This window comes from Nematolebias whitei, chromosome 13, assembly GCF_014905685.2.
Source record: "Nematolebias whitei isolate Nwh7 chromosome 13, NemWhi1, whole genome shotgun sequence".
NCBI lineage: Eukaryota > Metazoa > Chordata > Actinopteri > Cyprinodontiformes > Rivulidae > Nematolebias > Nematolebias whitei.
In genome coordinates this window covers 9093042-9109355 of record NC_056510.1, presented here as the reverse complement: position 1 = coordinate 9109355, position 16314 = coordinate 9093042, and the positions used below count along the sequence as shown (strand labels likewise).

Here is a 16314-nt window from a genome sequence, read left to right as displayed (position 1 = left end):
ATATATATACTAAAATAAACTACTATTTATTACTTGTACTACTATTCCTATTTCGCGGTTTTTCACTTGTCACAAGGCTTCAGGGTGCAGATCCCCTGTGATAAATGAGGGACTGCTGTACACCCAAAATTCAAAAATATAAACTATAAAAAGAAACGGTATATAAAGATCTAAGAAGATATACGCGAAACAAATGCCAATGGTATGCTAAAATATCTAAGATATATGCTGAAGATATGTCTGTTAGCAAAATGTATGAACAACTGTACACATTTTAATGGAACTTGCTGAAAGTAATCCCAAGATGTGCATCTGACACTGATTAAGTTTTGGTTTCAACCCATTACAACATGGCTGCCACAGCCAGCTGGCCTGACAAACACAGAAATGGCTGTAACTCATTATACTGTTGGTATGGTAGTAGCTGACAGTCTTTCACACACACCGTCTGAGTGCTAACAGATTGGGCCAGATCATTGTTTAAAACTGAATGTGTTCCTTCAAGGAATTCTAGGCCTTTTATGTTTTCGTGTCATCACTATTTTCACAGTGGGCTCTTGAGTTTCCAGGTGGAGCTGAAGTCTTGTCTCGAGGACGCTCAGTCTTTGTTTCCGTTTAATTTCCGTTTGATTCTGCCGTCACGCGGTCGCTCCCGTCGGGCCGCTCCTCAGACGGACTCGGTGGTTTGACGAGTGCGCCCCTCAGCTTCTCCCGAGTACAAAGCCGTCCCCCGACTGGCATCTGGGTGGGAAATGGCGATGATGAGGGGGGTTCTTTAACCACCCGGGGTGAAGCTAATTGGCGGTGATGGGTGTGTTGATTGCAGTCAATGAGGCGGCAGCAGGCGTGTCTGACGGATCCAAATCAGGGAGGCAGGAAACCCTGGATGAAGTTGAAGAGTGGAGTTTAAAAAAAAACAGCCGGTGTGAGGTGTGTGTGTGTGTGTGTACTTCTCTTCTCCAGCTCTGATTGATGGATGAGAGCAGAGCGGTAATATATTCATTGTGCTAATTAGCAAGGAAAGGAGGCCGCGTGTTACACGGCGCAGGAAATGTAGGCCACCCCTCTTCTCAGTATTCATCTCTTTCTTCAAATCCAGGACGTTTCCGCTGAGACTTGGACTGCTCGCTGCATTTGGCCCGGCGATGATTGAAGAGGGCAGAGAGGCTACAGCAAGCATCTGTAATCATAGGCAGCGTTAAAGATGCGTTTCTGAGCGAGGAGCTCTGGTTGTTGGAGAGCGTTCACGTCATCGTCAAACACGGGACGGATACTGTGCAGTGCTGTGCAAAAGTTCAAAGCAGGTTTGGGGAGAGCTCTGTACAGCTTCTCAAACTTGAGTTATATATATATATATATATATATATTTATATATAAAATTAAAGTATATATATGCAGGTATACAGTAGTCCCTCGCTACTTCGTGGTTCACAGATTCGCTATATTGCGGTTTTTCAAAGTAAGATTGGACATGACACAATTGGCTGATTGATAGATGAGCCAAGGATTGTTGGTTTAAAATATTTTAAATTATTTTGCGTCATGTGTGCAGCCCACAAGTGCAGGGGGAAGCTCCCACCAGCAGCTGATCAGCTGATCTCCTTCTCTTCCACACACACACACATTTCTCCTGCTGCATCAGTTTCTTGACCCTTTGCTGTCGAGATGCACCGATCGACTTTTGTCTTCCAACTTAAAATTCAAAGTATGTCGCATTGTAAAACAATCATAATAACAAAACGTATGTTAAAAGTTATTTTTATTTATTTTAGAACTTCTATGTTCAGTTGTTTCAGTGTAAATGATCAAGAAGTACATTTTTGCTCCGTTTTGCTGCTGCGTGAAGGGTTAAGCCTTTGCTGTCCTGCTTTTCCACAATTTAAATTTAAATACTGTTACATTTTAAATAAACAATCCATGCAGTGAGTGTGATTACAGCCTGGCACATATGACAAAGTTTACTGAACTTCAACTGCATCCATATTTCACGGTTTTTCACTTATCGCAGGTGGGCGTGGTCCTCAACACCCATGATAAATGAGGGACTGCTGTATACACGTTTAGCTTTTGATTTTGTTTATTTATTAGTTTTACCATGCTCATATCCATGCGGCACAGAGACGCAGCCCTGCGACTCGCACATGGAGGCCAAGAACACTCACAAACGTTTTCAGACCTTTATTTTGGAAACCCCTTCGCAAATACAGTTCTCAGTTTGGCACAGCATGTTGAGATACTGGCTGTCCTGCTGCAGAATAAATTTCAATCCAGTCAGACTCCTCCCTCATAGGACTGAAGGATGGATTAAAAATCTGCTGGTATTAAATGCTGAATTAATCTCTGTCATGTTGCAGAAATGCAGCCCCAAACTGTTAGAAACTCAACTGAAGCCTGCAGACACTCCTCATTGTTCTGCTCTTAGCCTTTTAGTGAACAAGCTGCTCCCGGTGAGTCAGAGATTTCCAACTTTGACTCACGGATCCGGAGCAGCTCCTGTTATTTTTCTGCACCTCGTTTCTCCTATAAAGACCACTTCAGCTCCGACGTCTCCTGACAGCAGAGGGGTTTAACAGAGTCCCACAGGTTTCTGTCGGCTCCTAAACGGTGACAAAGCAGGACAACAAGTGGTGCATGTTTCTTGGTGCTTCTTCTTCAAAAGTAAAAAGCTTAAACAGAACATTCAGTGTGTCTGCTTTGATATCAGTGTTGTTGCTGTGCTCATGTCTTGGGCTGCGATGTCCTGTAAGATGAAACTGTAGCAGAGTTTCTGTTGTTCACGTATAAAAATCACAGTTGACTGATTATAAAGTGTTGGGTGTGTGTGTAAGAATAAAAGTTGAACATCTGTCTCAGTAAATGTTTGTTTTGCTGACAGGTGACTTTGCGGTGCTGCTGAAAGCCGGGATGACGGTGAAGCAAGCCATCGTCTACAACCTGCTGTCTGCCCTCATGGCCTACGTTGGCATGCTGATCGGTACCGCTGTGGGCCAGTACACGCACAACGTCACCAACTGGATCTTTGCCATCACGGCTGGCATGTTCCTGTATGTGGCTCTGGTGGATATGGTAAGTTGGCACAATGCACTGATAATCCCTGAGGGGTATTCACACCTGAAACCAGATGTTTACATCCACTGTATGACCTGTTTTAAGTCAGTTACCGGATTTTTCAGCTCTGCCCATAATTTATCCATAAGACTCAGATCAGGGCTATGTGATGTCAACTCCAAAACATTGACTTTGCTATCTTGAAGCCTCTTTGTAACTAATTTGGTCATATGTTTAGGGTTATTGTCTGTTTGAAATGCCTATTTGTATCCAAACTTCCTGGTTGAAGTATTTGCTTCATTATTTACATGTAATGTTCTTTTCTTATGCTGTCATCTGTCTTGTGAGGTATACCAGTCCCTCCTGCAGCAAAACACCCCCACAACATGATGCTAACACCCCTGTACTTTACATTTGGTCTGGTGTTCTCAAGCCTGCACGCCTTCCCCTTCCAAATGTAACGATGGTCATCATGGCCGAACAGTTCAGTTGTAGATGAATCAGTCCACAGGACTTGTCTCTTAACATTAAGCTTTTGTTTTGGAGTTGATGCACACATTTCTCACCAAAACACATTTAACCCTTCACCTTCTTGAGCTTTTGCTAAAGGCAAAGTACATGTAAACTCTTGGCTCTGAAGAAAGTAATACAAATTCTCTCTTTGGGTGTTAAACAAATAGAAATAATTTTGGGAATCCTCACTGAGCTAAAACAGATGAGGTTTAGTCTGATTTGTCTCCTGACATAAAGAAATGTTTGTTTCTTTTTATGCAGTATATGTAAACATCTGGTTTTAACTGTGTGTAATCAACACCAGCTTAACTTCAGTCCGTCTCTGACCCCGGCGGGTGTCTTTGTCCTCCACAGCTGCCAGAAATGCTTCACGGTGACAGCGAGGAGCACAAGCGCTGCCACTTTGGACATTTTATCCTTCAGAACATGGGCATGGTGACTGGGTTCAGCATCATGTTGCTAATCGCCATCTTTGAAGACCGCATCGTTTTTGACTTTGGCTTTTAGCGAAGGGTGGAGGAGGTGGAGCAGAGGAGAGTCGGACGCATCCAATTTGTAGTTCTTCATGGTCTTCACGTGCTTCGTTTGCAGTGTAACGACCCTCCGTGTTTGCATGCACTGTGAGTCCCGTCCGTGCCTCCATTCCAATCATGTGTCTGTGGCTTCTGCGTACCTCGTGTCTGTGCTTGTGACGTCTGCTCCTCCACCACCTCCACCTCTCCTCTGTCCCGTCTAATCCATCTCCTCCCTTTGAAGCACAACAAACCCAGTGACAGAAAAATGAAGCTGTGCTGCAACCAAAATCTCCTCCCTCTGCTCCAGAAGAAAAAAAGCTCCAGACGTCATGGTGGCGCGGGGCGTATGTTCCTTCAAAGAGGCAGCTGTCACACCCAGTACCTCACCATCTATCCATCATCATCATCGTCAGCGTGTCGTCGTGGTGTCCCCTGCGTCCTCGGCTCTCATCCACCCTGTGATGCGTTCATCTGTTGTGTCCGTTCCACCTGCCATCCATCACCGTGTGTATCAAACACCTCTGTGCCAAACGCCGGCCACTGGGGCAGCTCCGCAGCTTCCCGTCGTACGATCTTCAAAAAGACGCGGGGCCCACTCGCTGCTACGCCCCCAAGAAACTTCACCTCGTTTCCTCTGGGCACCAAGCGGACAGCTCTTAAAGCTGCTGAGTCGAACTGCACAGCTGCTCTTCTGACTGAGGTTATTTTTGTGTCTGTAGATTTCCAGGTTCAACTAAAGGCAAAAGTTGCTGGTGGTCAAAGTCTTCACAGGAGCTACACGTCCTAACTGTCAGTCTGTGTTCCTGGAAGGCTTTGATGATCCAGATGGGACGTTCTCGTTAGTTATTTTGTGTTTTCTGGGGGAGAATCAACAATTTCAAACTGTGAATTCTGACAAACCAGTCATCTTGATCAGAAACTCCTGTCATTTATGAATATTTATGTTCTGTACAAGCCTGAACTCAGCTAAGGATCAGTATTTAACCAACTAGAAGCGACCTTCGTCTCCTGGTAACAGCGTGAGGGCACCGTTATCAAAGATTGAAGTCTCTCTGACAATCTGAGAAAAACTGATGTGATTGTAACGGATGATCTGCCGGTAGCACAATGATTATTTATCAGTACATTTGTTTGAAACATTCCACTGCAGGTTCTAGTCGCTCATCAGTCTGAGCCCAGCGAGGCCGGGGGGATGGTTTCCAGTGGCTGGTGCTTGACACGACCCTTCCTCCCACATCCTGACATTCCATTTGCTGTTCTGCAGCTCACGTGCTAAGCTACCAAACATGGCTTTAGCTGCTGGAGCACACACACACACACCTGAGTGTGTGTGTGTGTGTGTGTGTGTGTGTGAGACGTCAGTTATGCTGTCACTGTGTGACATCCATCGGCTGTGAAATGAACTCATCGGCTCGTTCACAGAGCATGAGTGGAATCGTGACATTTTGCTGCATGTTTGTTCTGCGACGCTGAAATATTGAAAAACTTTTGTTACCTTTTCATGAAACGAGGATCGTGAGACATTCTTGGGGAATAGTGTACCTGATGCACACTGCTGTTTTTTTTTTTTGTTTGTTTGTTTTTTAAAGTAAATGTTTTTACTTTAACATCAAATGAAGTGATAAGTTACTTTGACACAGTCTGTACCTACAATAAGACGTTTGTTAAACAAAATCAGACACTATGCTCCAAAGATGAAGATTCCTCACAGCTTTTTTGTCAAAAGAACAAATGTCCATGAAGTTTTTTTTTTGTGTGTGTGATCTGCAAAAAAAAGCAAAATGTGGCGTCATTGCTATTTACGGATTTTCTCTGATGCAAAGAAAGACAAACAATAAAGATGCAGGACTCCTCTAATTGTCTGAGTACAGCTGTTTCTGAATGCAGATGTTTGACACTTTTACTGCTCTGTAGACCTAAAGCAGTTTTTTATTGTCCAGCCTCAACATGATGCTCTTCGCTCTAATTCAACCCGACTCAGTTCTACTCGGTCTCGGTGGTTTTACATCGAACTGAGTGCCACCTTGATGTGGGCGGATCGTCATAGTTGGTCCCACTACATTTAACGAGCAAATAAGTGAACTAAAGTTACTAAACGCCATTCACTGCCGTGGTTTTTAAAATGCTTATTGCGTGGCTCGAGGAACAATCCTGCAGTCTGCCGACGTTAAATCTTTAGCTCGACTCACTTGTGACCTCGACCGAGTTGGAACCAAGAAACGAATGAAAGTGGATCGCCCAATTGAAAGACTTTACTCATGTGAGTCGAGCCAATGGAAAACAGCTATAATTCATTGCAGACATCATCATGATCAGAGTAAGATGGTGTCCTACTGTGTCCGCTGGAGGCTAATTGACAAACTGCATCCACAATAGTGTCCATTGTCTCAAAACGCTAACGGGTTCTGGATTTTGAACATGTTCAAGAACTTGGAGGAACAAATTACAGATTTGACTTCAGCCCATCTTGAGAGCTTAGACTGTATTTTGAGCTCCCCTCTTACATAAAGTATCTAAATCTATTGTCCAGGGCTGAATATGACACAGATGATGGTCGTTAAAACACAGGTCTGACTGCCCATCTTCATTTGGGTGCTCCAGAAACACAGGGTGGGAAATAAAACGTTGTCTTTCCACTTTTACAAGCCATACAAATGGGGAAAAGATGTGATTTTCAAAAACTGGCTGCTTCAAACAGTGTAGCAAAGACTTAACTGAAAATGTATATATTTTTTCTTCTTCTTCTGTTTTGAGTCACCAATAGTCTCCATTGCTCAGTGAGATTTGACCTGTTATTGGGACTACTTAAATAGTAACAAGGTGTGGGTCCTGTTTTAGACCTTTGCTTCTGGTTTCAGGCAGACCAACAATCTCACAGAGAAGAATTGGCAAAGACTGCACAAAACGAGAAGTGTAACTTAAGATGAAACTTTTTCACTGATACCGTTAGGAATTAGGAATATTAATAACTGAATTGGCACAAACTACTGTTTGACATAAAAATGTGACTAAATGATTTGACAAGATAAAAATATACCTAATATTTAATGTCTTCAGCTTTAACCCTCGACTGGACGATGTTGCCATGTGGAAGCGCTGTTTACCTAATGTTTAAACAAGTTACTGATTGGCCTTTACATTGAAGGTGGGGCAGAGTTCTAACCAATCAGATGCTTGGGATGCATCACATGATTTTAAACCTGAAACTATACCACACTGACTGATGTCATGTAGAAGTTGCTCAACACATTCTCCCAATTTTTCTTACAGTTGCATCATTTCAAAATATTACATGACAAGTTATTAACTTTTTGTACTACGGGAAATTTTTATTCAACAAGATAAAATTAGTTGCTAATTAAATGTATCGGCACTAATTAGATAAATGGATATATAGCAGGACAGATATCCATCAATCCAGTCATTTATCTGCTGTGTCTTCTTAATTAAGAGTGGGAGGACCTGAAGCTTATCCCAGTGGGCTTTGATGGGGGGTACACCTGGACAAGTCAGGTCAGCGGCAAAAAAGACACTTCAACTCACTTCTAAGGGACAATTTAGAATCTAATCTGAACGTGCACGTTTTTGGAGTAGGAGGAAGACGGAGAAAACTCCCACAAACATGGCTTAATTCAATTCAGTTTATTTATATAGCGCCAGCAGAAGTCATCTCAGGGCACTGCACTGAAATATTCATATACATAAAAAACAAGTTAATAACATATATCTGGGTTACACGTGCTAACTCCACACAAGCACCGAAGACTTGCCTCACAGCAAGGTCTGGGGTTCAACAGGGCTGACCACTTATCCAAGGACACGTGGGTTTTTGTTTTCTTTAATATTTATACATCTGGGTTGTTTAGAGCACAAACCCATTAATGTTCTATGGTGTTCTATGGCTAGGCTGGAAAGAAACCGAGCAGGGCAAAGGTGGCTGTTCTGCCTGACAAAAGTGAGAATGAGTTAGGGTTGAGTGTAAAAGGATGTCTGAAAATTTAATTTGGCATTTTCTAGTGAAAAAAACAAACCCATGTAAGAAGTGGAGCGATTTTATATTAATGTCACATTGCACTGCATCAGAAATATGAATATGAATGGGATTATATGGCAACACACACCCAACAAAATTATTTAATTTACAGTCGTCCCTCGATACTTGGCAGTTCAACTTTCACAGACTCACTCTTTTGCGAGTTTTCAACGTAAGATTATACACGACACACGATTGGCTGATCGATGGAAGGTGACCAAGCAGAGCATTGTGCTGAGGGGCAGACTATCCATCGGTAGCACGGGAACATTTCCCGGTGGCCTGTTGGGAAAGACGGACCCCACCTCGCCCCCTCCTTTCTCTTTCTGAGGCTGTTTTTCACAGCAGAGCAGACACACACAACAGGTTGCTTGGCTGCCTGTTGTGTGTCTCTGCTCTGCTGTGACAGACAGCCTCAGAAAGAGAAGGGAGGAGCGGGGTCTGTCCAATGGGTAAAGACAAACCCCATCCCCTCCTTTCTCTTTCTGAGGCTGTTTTTCACAGCAGAGCAGAGACACGCAACAGGTTGCTCGCCCGCCTGTTGTGTGTCTCTGCTCTGTTGTGATAGACAGCCTCAAAAATAGAAAGGAGGGGTGGGGTATGTCTAATACGGAATGCCAGACCCCTCCCCCTCCTTTCTCTTTCTGTGGCTGTCTTTCACAACAGACAGGCGCGGAACCTGTTGTGTTTGTGTGTCTGTTCACTTTCGCTGTGCTCTTTAGAGCGTTTAGAACATTGCGAGAGTGTAGGAAGGGTTTATAAAGCCTTAATATATATATATAAATACTAAAATAAATGTCCTACTTGCGGATTTTCACCTATCGCAGGGTTTGTCTGGAACGTAATCCCCAAGATAAGTGTGGTATACTTTATTGTTAATTTCAGTTAATTTATAAGTAAAAAGCATCTATAAATCCCATCCTGGAACAAAAATATCCACAGTAATGGTTTTTGGAAATCAGGTCGTCTTAAACTGTTTTTCAGTGAACTTTTGATCGGACTAAACGTTTGACTCTAAAAAGCAAATTTCTTAAAAAAATAAAAGACTTTTCCAAACTAAGTGTAGAAGGCAGAGCTGAGTCGGTGCTGCTGTCAGAACTGTTGGACTTCAGTTCTGTGTGGAGTTTCCCACCAGGGCTGCAGCTGTGCTCTGATTCTCTGCACAGAAAACCCAGAGACTTTGCACATTTCGTCTTTTTTTAAACTGATCATTAAGCTTAGGAGCTGAGCTGACAAAGCAGAGTGACTCCTTGCCTGATCCTCAGCTCAGCGAGGACGTTGGTGTCCAGCTTCACAGCACTGATGTCCAATGGTGGACTGGGTGTCACCCCTCGCTCACCAAGGAACTTCCCGCCGCTTCATTGAGAACAGAAGCAGAATGACATGGATCAAATGATGGGATTTAAAATTTAAACATACTTTGTTTTTAACGATAAGAACTGGTGGACAGATTTGAATAATTTCTTCAAAGGAGTAGAGGCCAAGCAGGTCCGGGGTCAGGATGTGGAGCTGCGAGGACCGACCTGCATCTCTTTGTTATCCAAACTCGTACAAATTGGAACTTTGGGAACGTAAACTTCTAAAAGGAAGAAGCCCCCAGAGTGATTAGAGGCTCAGTTATGCAAAAAGGATAAACTGGGCCACTCAAAAAAAACACATTCAACATAAAAAACAAAAACGGTTTGTCGAGCTGCAGCCTGAGAAGTCCTCATCTGGTTTCATAGCGGGCGCCTTGGTGCAGATTTACATTTCAAAGCATGTCTCTATTATTTGTGGGGCAAAAAACCCAAAACAACAAACACATTTTTAATTAAGTTCCGTTCTCGTCAAAATCTGATTCTGCTATTAATTTGCCCCGAAATGTCTGAATATTAAAAAAAGTCAGGATTGTGCATAATTCATAGGCAGCGAATGAATTGTGGAGAGCAGAGAGAGAACAGAAGGTGGAGAAGGAAAAGCCGATCAGTTGTTTGCTCTCAGCAGCTCCTCTCCTGCTCTCTGTCAGTCTGTTTTCATCAAACCACATCCAACTGTGTTAATTAATAAAAGGATGTGGAAGAACGAGACAGGCTTCCTACGGGCAGAACGTAGAAAAGAGCCGAACTTTCAGCTGCTTCGGCTCCTGAGAACAAGGAGATGTTGGCATCCTCTTGGGTAAAGCTGCAGTGGCTTTTCTCAGTACTGGTCTCAGCTCAGACACCAAACAATAAGGGGGCCTGTCCTAGTTTTATAGATTTTAAAGAAAATAAGATAACATCAAGCCTGTTTTTCTGGCACTCTGAGAGACTTTCAGCAGCAGAATAAATGAAGCTCATCCCCCCAAGTTTTATGCAAGAACCTAGAGTATAGGAAGAAACAACGAGGAGCTTTTACTGCTGGGCTGCAAGTCCAGGAATGCTTCCATTTGGACACTTTCCATGAGTTTAATGGGAATAAACAGGAACGTGAGTAAGACAAAAAATATCTCCACATACATTATGAACAAGAATAAAAAAGGAAAAAGGCAAGTTTTCTGAGATTTAGTAACTAGAACAACAGAATCCCCATCGATGAAATGTAATGTCACATTCTTTGAATTCAGATAAGCGTTAATGACAAACTGGAGAAATTCCATTTCCTGCTAAAATGCGGTGTGAACGCTTATTGCAGAAAAACTTGCTGAAAAACAGCTGAAATAAGCTAAAAAAAAACATGCTGAAATGAAAGAACAAGCCTAAATTAGCAGAAGAAAGCAGAAAGAACAGATATTTGCTGAATTAAGTTTAAAAAGGCAGAAATTAGAACAAAAAATTAGGAAATCAACTAAAAAATGCTAAAATTATCCTAAAAAAAAATCTAAAAAGTAGCCGAAAAGGCATAAAGAAGCTTCAGCTATGAGAAGGAAGTGAAAAGAGCTAAAATAAGTTAAGAAAATGTGGAATTAGCTGAAAAGGCATAAAAACCATAGCTGAAATAGCGGAAAAAAGCTGAAAGGAACATAAGCTGAAATTAGCTGAAAGAAGTTATTTGGGCTGAAATTATTAGAGTTTACCAAGAAAAACTTGAATTTATCTGAAAACAGCTAAACTTGGCTAATAAAAAGCTAGCTGAAAAAGTAGAACAACCTTAACTTAGCACAAGAAATCAGAAAGAACACGTTTGCCCAATTAGGCTGGAAGATGCAGAAATTAACACAAAAAAGTAGAAATTATCTAGAATAAATTTGAAATTAGGAAAAAAAAAACAGCTGAAAAGTAGCTAAAAAGGCAGAAAGAAGTTTAAAATACAATGAGGTGGAGAGAACACATTTTTGCTGATTAGGCTGAAAAAGTTTAAATTAGCGCATAAATGTGGAATTAGCTGAAAAACTGCTTTAGCATAAAAACAGCTAGCCGAAATAGTAGAAAAAGCCGAAACTAGCTGAAAGGAGCATAACAAGCTGAAATTAGCAAAAAGAAGTTAGAAGATGTACAAAAATATTATAGTTGGCAGAATAAAGTAGAAAGGAGCACACTGTTGAAAAAAACAGCTGAAATTAGTTGAAAATGGCTGAAAAAAGTTAAAAATTTGCACAAGGAGGCTGAAAGAAGCTGGAGCAGAACAAAATGTGAAAGGAGCAGTAAAGGGTTGTAACTAGATTTAAAGATTTGAAGGATGTAAAAATTAGCTCAATTTATTTTGTATGAGAAAAAAAAAGACAAAAAAGGTTAAATATTTCAAAAAGCTAATGTTGCACCAATACCAAAAGTCATCGCAGGATTGTCCTGAAAGGGACGAACGTTTGTTGTTGAAAAATGCAGAACGAGAAAAATGATGAATAACCTACTGAAGAAAAATGGATCACAATGCTTCTTAAACATTCCCACAATTATTGGACTTTGTTGAGTTTAGTTTTTTTATCTGATATTGATGCTCTGCTGACATTCTGACACTAAGAAAGCTGCACAAAGGTCTTCTCAAGATGGCGGCACAAACGCATCTCGCAAGCATCAGTTGCACAGATGCTAGCCATTCCAGTGGTTCAAGATATGAGGAGTCCAGTTTTCAAACTGGGCGTAACTCGAGCAGAAGATGTCTGAAATGGTCGAGTCAGGTTGGAGTGAAGGGATAAAAGGTGAAGTTTATCAATAACTGGTTGCTGACACCCAGTCAGTATCACACACCCAAAAGCACAAACACACTGCAGGATTTGTAGCTTGGAGGTTTCATCTGCGTTAGCGTGACGGGGGCCCAGCTGGGGACTGATTTGAGGATGAGATTTGACTGAGAATCTCTCACAGCAGAGCTGCAGGAGCAGTGGGGGGCTGATGCAGGGCTGCACGTAGATGAAACGGCAGATCGGCTTTTCTTTATCTTACTTTCCCACATAACTCTGTGCCTCATATAAAATCACCCCCGTGTCAGATTTCACCTGTTTGCTTCTTTTTTTTTCATTCATTCTACCTTTATTTATGCAGTTTAGACTCACTGAGTCACGAGGACTCATTTTCAAGAGAGAGCTGTTTAAAAAAAAAGAGGTACACGGAACAATAAAAAAACATAAAATGCATATAAAATGAAAAGTAAATAAAAGTAGTGATAGAAAACAAAATAAAAACAAGCTACATTATGAAACAAGGTAAAATACTAGAAACAGGAACATGTCAGCATTGATTTTTGCGTTGAACTTAATAGTTGTTTAAAATCCCTTAGAAAGGTCAAAGTCCAACTTGACCCTGTTGTTGGTCTTAAACGCTCAGTTTTAGCATGGTTCAAGTCTTATTTAGCTGACAGGTTCTTTTCTGTTTCCATGGGGGAATATTCTTCTTTCTCGGCTCCTTTTCATTGTGGTGTACCTCAGGGGTCTATTTTGGGTCCTATTTTTTTTTTCTTATACAGACTGCCTTTGCGATCAATATTTAGAAAGCACATTTATTTTATTGCTACACTGACGACATCCAAATACTTTTCTTTTTAAAATCAGACATCTCTGTCCCTCTGCAGCCTCTGTTTAGCTGTCTAAAAGATATCAAAGACGTTAAATCAGAACTGTCTGACCCTGAACGATAAAAAGACTGAAGTTGTATTTAAAAACCATATGCCTCTCAAAGGGTTTTCTGCGTCTTGTCCTACACACATTATTTTCCTCTGATTTTTAACCACCTTCTCATTCTTCTTAGCCCTCTGTTTAGCTCCACCTTTAACAACTAAACTAACAGTTTTCACAGAAGTGAAATGTGTCGTACAGAACCGAAACACGGTGGATGGAATGACGTTCCCGCGGATCGTTGCTTGGTTTGGTACAAACACTTTTATTTGTGACAAAGACCGTCCTGAAGCTGCTCTTCTCTCAAAACTCAGACAGAGTACAGTTTTAACGAGAGCTGGCTGAACTCTACTCCTCAATTTGTCAAAAGCAGAACTTCCTCTAAGCGGAACGTCGCCCCACCGTAGTCAAAAACACAAAGTTTATGTCTAACTTCTTTCAACGTGGGGCATTCTGATGTGTGCCAAGGTACAAGCACCTGAAAAATCACTTCCTTTCATTCATAATCCACATTCATAAACCTGATCTTTATACAGTCAGGTTGGGAAAACATTTGTGCAAATATCCAAGAAGGTTAAGTCAGGTCCTCTGGATGGTTTCTTTGAACTCGAACTCCAGGCCAAGCGGAGAAAGAAACCGTCCAGAGGACCTCACTTAACTTTCTTGGATTTTTCTACCTGGATTATTGAGCATGAATTAGGATATTTGAGCAAATAATACCATTTTCTGATGCTTTTGTTCTCTAATTATATATTTTCCTAAACCATCTGATGTTCTGAGATGAGGAACTCATGATTCTGCAGCTCAGTTGGTTCTGGCTCAAAACAGTCGCGTTCTTTCCACTTTACTTAACGCCGGTGAACAGGAAGAGAATTTGGGAACAGACTGAACTGTCCGTGAACCAGCTCCTGCCGCACACTCACATGGTGAAGTCATGTGGCTGCGTCTAGTTCCTGTTTCAGGTCTTCACATGACTGGAGGAGGATGAAGTACATTCCTCCGGCTGCAGTTTGTTTGTCCGACAGAGAAACGACGGCCTCTGGTGCAGATCACATGTGGAACTTGCTAAAGCAGATTTTAGGACATGCTGTGATATTTTGTTGTTTACAGAATATCTAGAAGAACCATCACAAAAAGCTGCTTTATTTCTTCCTGGCATGTTTAAGATTCCGATTTTTTTACTGTTTATGTTGACAACAACTTTTCTGTGTTTTTAAGATAAATTATAAAACAAAAGCAATGATTTTAAATACGTTGGATGAGATATTTGTCAGTTTTGATGCAATTTATAGCTCCTGTAGGAACTTGGATCGAGGAAGTCGCTGACGTAGCTGCCCGGAGGTTTGAGGTGGAAGTAGGACTTCTTCATCCACATGTCGGTGATTTTATCCTTCAAAATGCTGCTGACCACCTCCTCCAGCTCTGCAGCATCACTGACCAGCCCTGCACACGAACACATGCAGTCCATCACAACAACAACGTCAACGATGCACGTTTCCAAACTGATAACAAGAATGTTTTTGCTCCAAATGACGCCTCTGATAATTGTCAGAACTTCACTCTCTTTAAATTAAATTAAATCAAAAACTAAAATAAAAAAGTTTTTTTTAAAGTATAACCAGCAGTTCATCATTGTCCCCCATCGCTGAAGGATTGGAGTAGTGAATGTAGATTTTAAGTTGAGTGTTTTTCTGTTCTGGAAATGAACAGGGAATGAAGTACAGTAAATGGTACATGGACTGTACTTATATAACACCTTTCTATCTTATCAAGATACTCAAAGCAGTTTACAACAATCTGTGTCCTCATTTTCCCATTCATACATCACTCTTCTAGATCTCTACAAAGAATAATCGGAGCTTTATCACATTCATTCACCGATGGGACACACATCGGAGGCAATGAGGGGTTCAGTGTCTTGCCCAGGGACACTTGGGCATGTGACCGCTGGTGGAATCAAACCCCAACTCTTGCAATGGAGGACGACTGATCTAACTACTCAGCCACAGCGGCCCACAGTAGTCCCTCGCTACTTCGAGGTTTGACTTTCGCGGTCTTGCTCCATCACGGTTTGTGAATATACAGTACATAATATTGTAAAAATAAATAAATGAATAAATAAAATTGTATAGGATACATGATGATCAACTTTAATATTATTCACGTGATTGGGAAAGTACTGGATACAGTACTGTACGATAAAGAGTTACCAAAAAATAAAATACTTTGGACAGGCGCCACCATTTTGTAGTTCTCTCTGACAGGATTGACGACACGGAGCACAGGAGGGGTCCTGGTCACCGTGGGATGGCCCTCCATCTTGAATTGTAGTCAGTAATTTAGATCCCAAACTCGTTTCTATTTGTTAAATGCCAAAAGAATCAGATATTTTTTAAATATTTTCTTTAAAGTCACAACTTACAACTATTACTATGTTTTTGAAGAGTTTGAGAAAGTCCAGATGATTATGCTGAGACTTTGGAAGACTTTGATTGGCTAATTGATAACAGGTGAGTTAATTGGAGGCTCAACTCAAACACACTGCTTCTTTGTGTGGCATCATGGGAAAATCAAAACAAATCAGATAAGATATTAGGAAGATAATGAACCTCCACATCTCTGGTTCACCCTTAGATTCCAGATGCTTCAAGGTTGACTGGTCCTTCATAGGGAGGAGATGAGTTCTTGAAATTCATCTGTTTTGGTCTGAAATGTGTGCATCTACACCAAAACCAAAGCTGCAGACCTCGTGGAGACGCTGCTGAATCTGGTCAGAGTCTCATCCACAGTGAGACGAGTCCTGGACCAGCATGGACTGAAAGGACACTCAGAGAGGACAAGATAAGATAAAAACTTTATTGATCCCGCAGGAAATTGTTGTGCCAGAGTTTCAATATAAAGGAACACACACAAGGAATCACACAAGATATAAAAAATAACGGAGAATATAAAAAAGCCAACAATTAAGTTCTAAAACAGGTGCAGGCAGATACATTAAAGTGTTTATTGTGGTGCAGGATTAATTTTATTGTCCTGTGAGCAGAAAGGGGGAGGAGTTAAAAAGTTTGAAGGACTTCCTGTGGTGTTCTGTGGAGCACCTCGGTGGTTTCAGTCTACGATTGAAGGTGCTGCAGTAAGAGTCCAGGGTGTCATGCAGGGGGTGTGACATGTCGTTCTGGATCTGGAACAGTTTCCTCAGC

At 41.5% G+C, this 16314-nt stretch overlaps 1 protein-coding gene across 1 annotated transcript in view; it reads left to right on the top strand.

Moving 5' to 3' along the window:
- Positions 1 to 4099, top strand: part of slc39a10 (solute carrier family 39 member 10) — a 36828-nt gene extending 32729 nt beyond the window's left edge. The window contains exons 9-10 of the mRNA XM_037686304.1: positions 2876 to 3066; positions 3916 to 4099. Of these exons, the coding sequence (XP_037542232.1) occupies positions 2876 to 3066; positions 3916 to 4068 (344 nt within the window). The 3' untranslated portion in view covers positions 4069 to 4099. The remainder of the gene's footprint in view (positions 1 to 2875; positions 3067 to 3915) is intronic.
- Positions 4100 to 16314: the final 12215 nt, after the last annotated feature.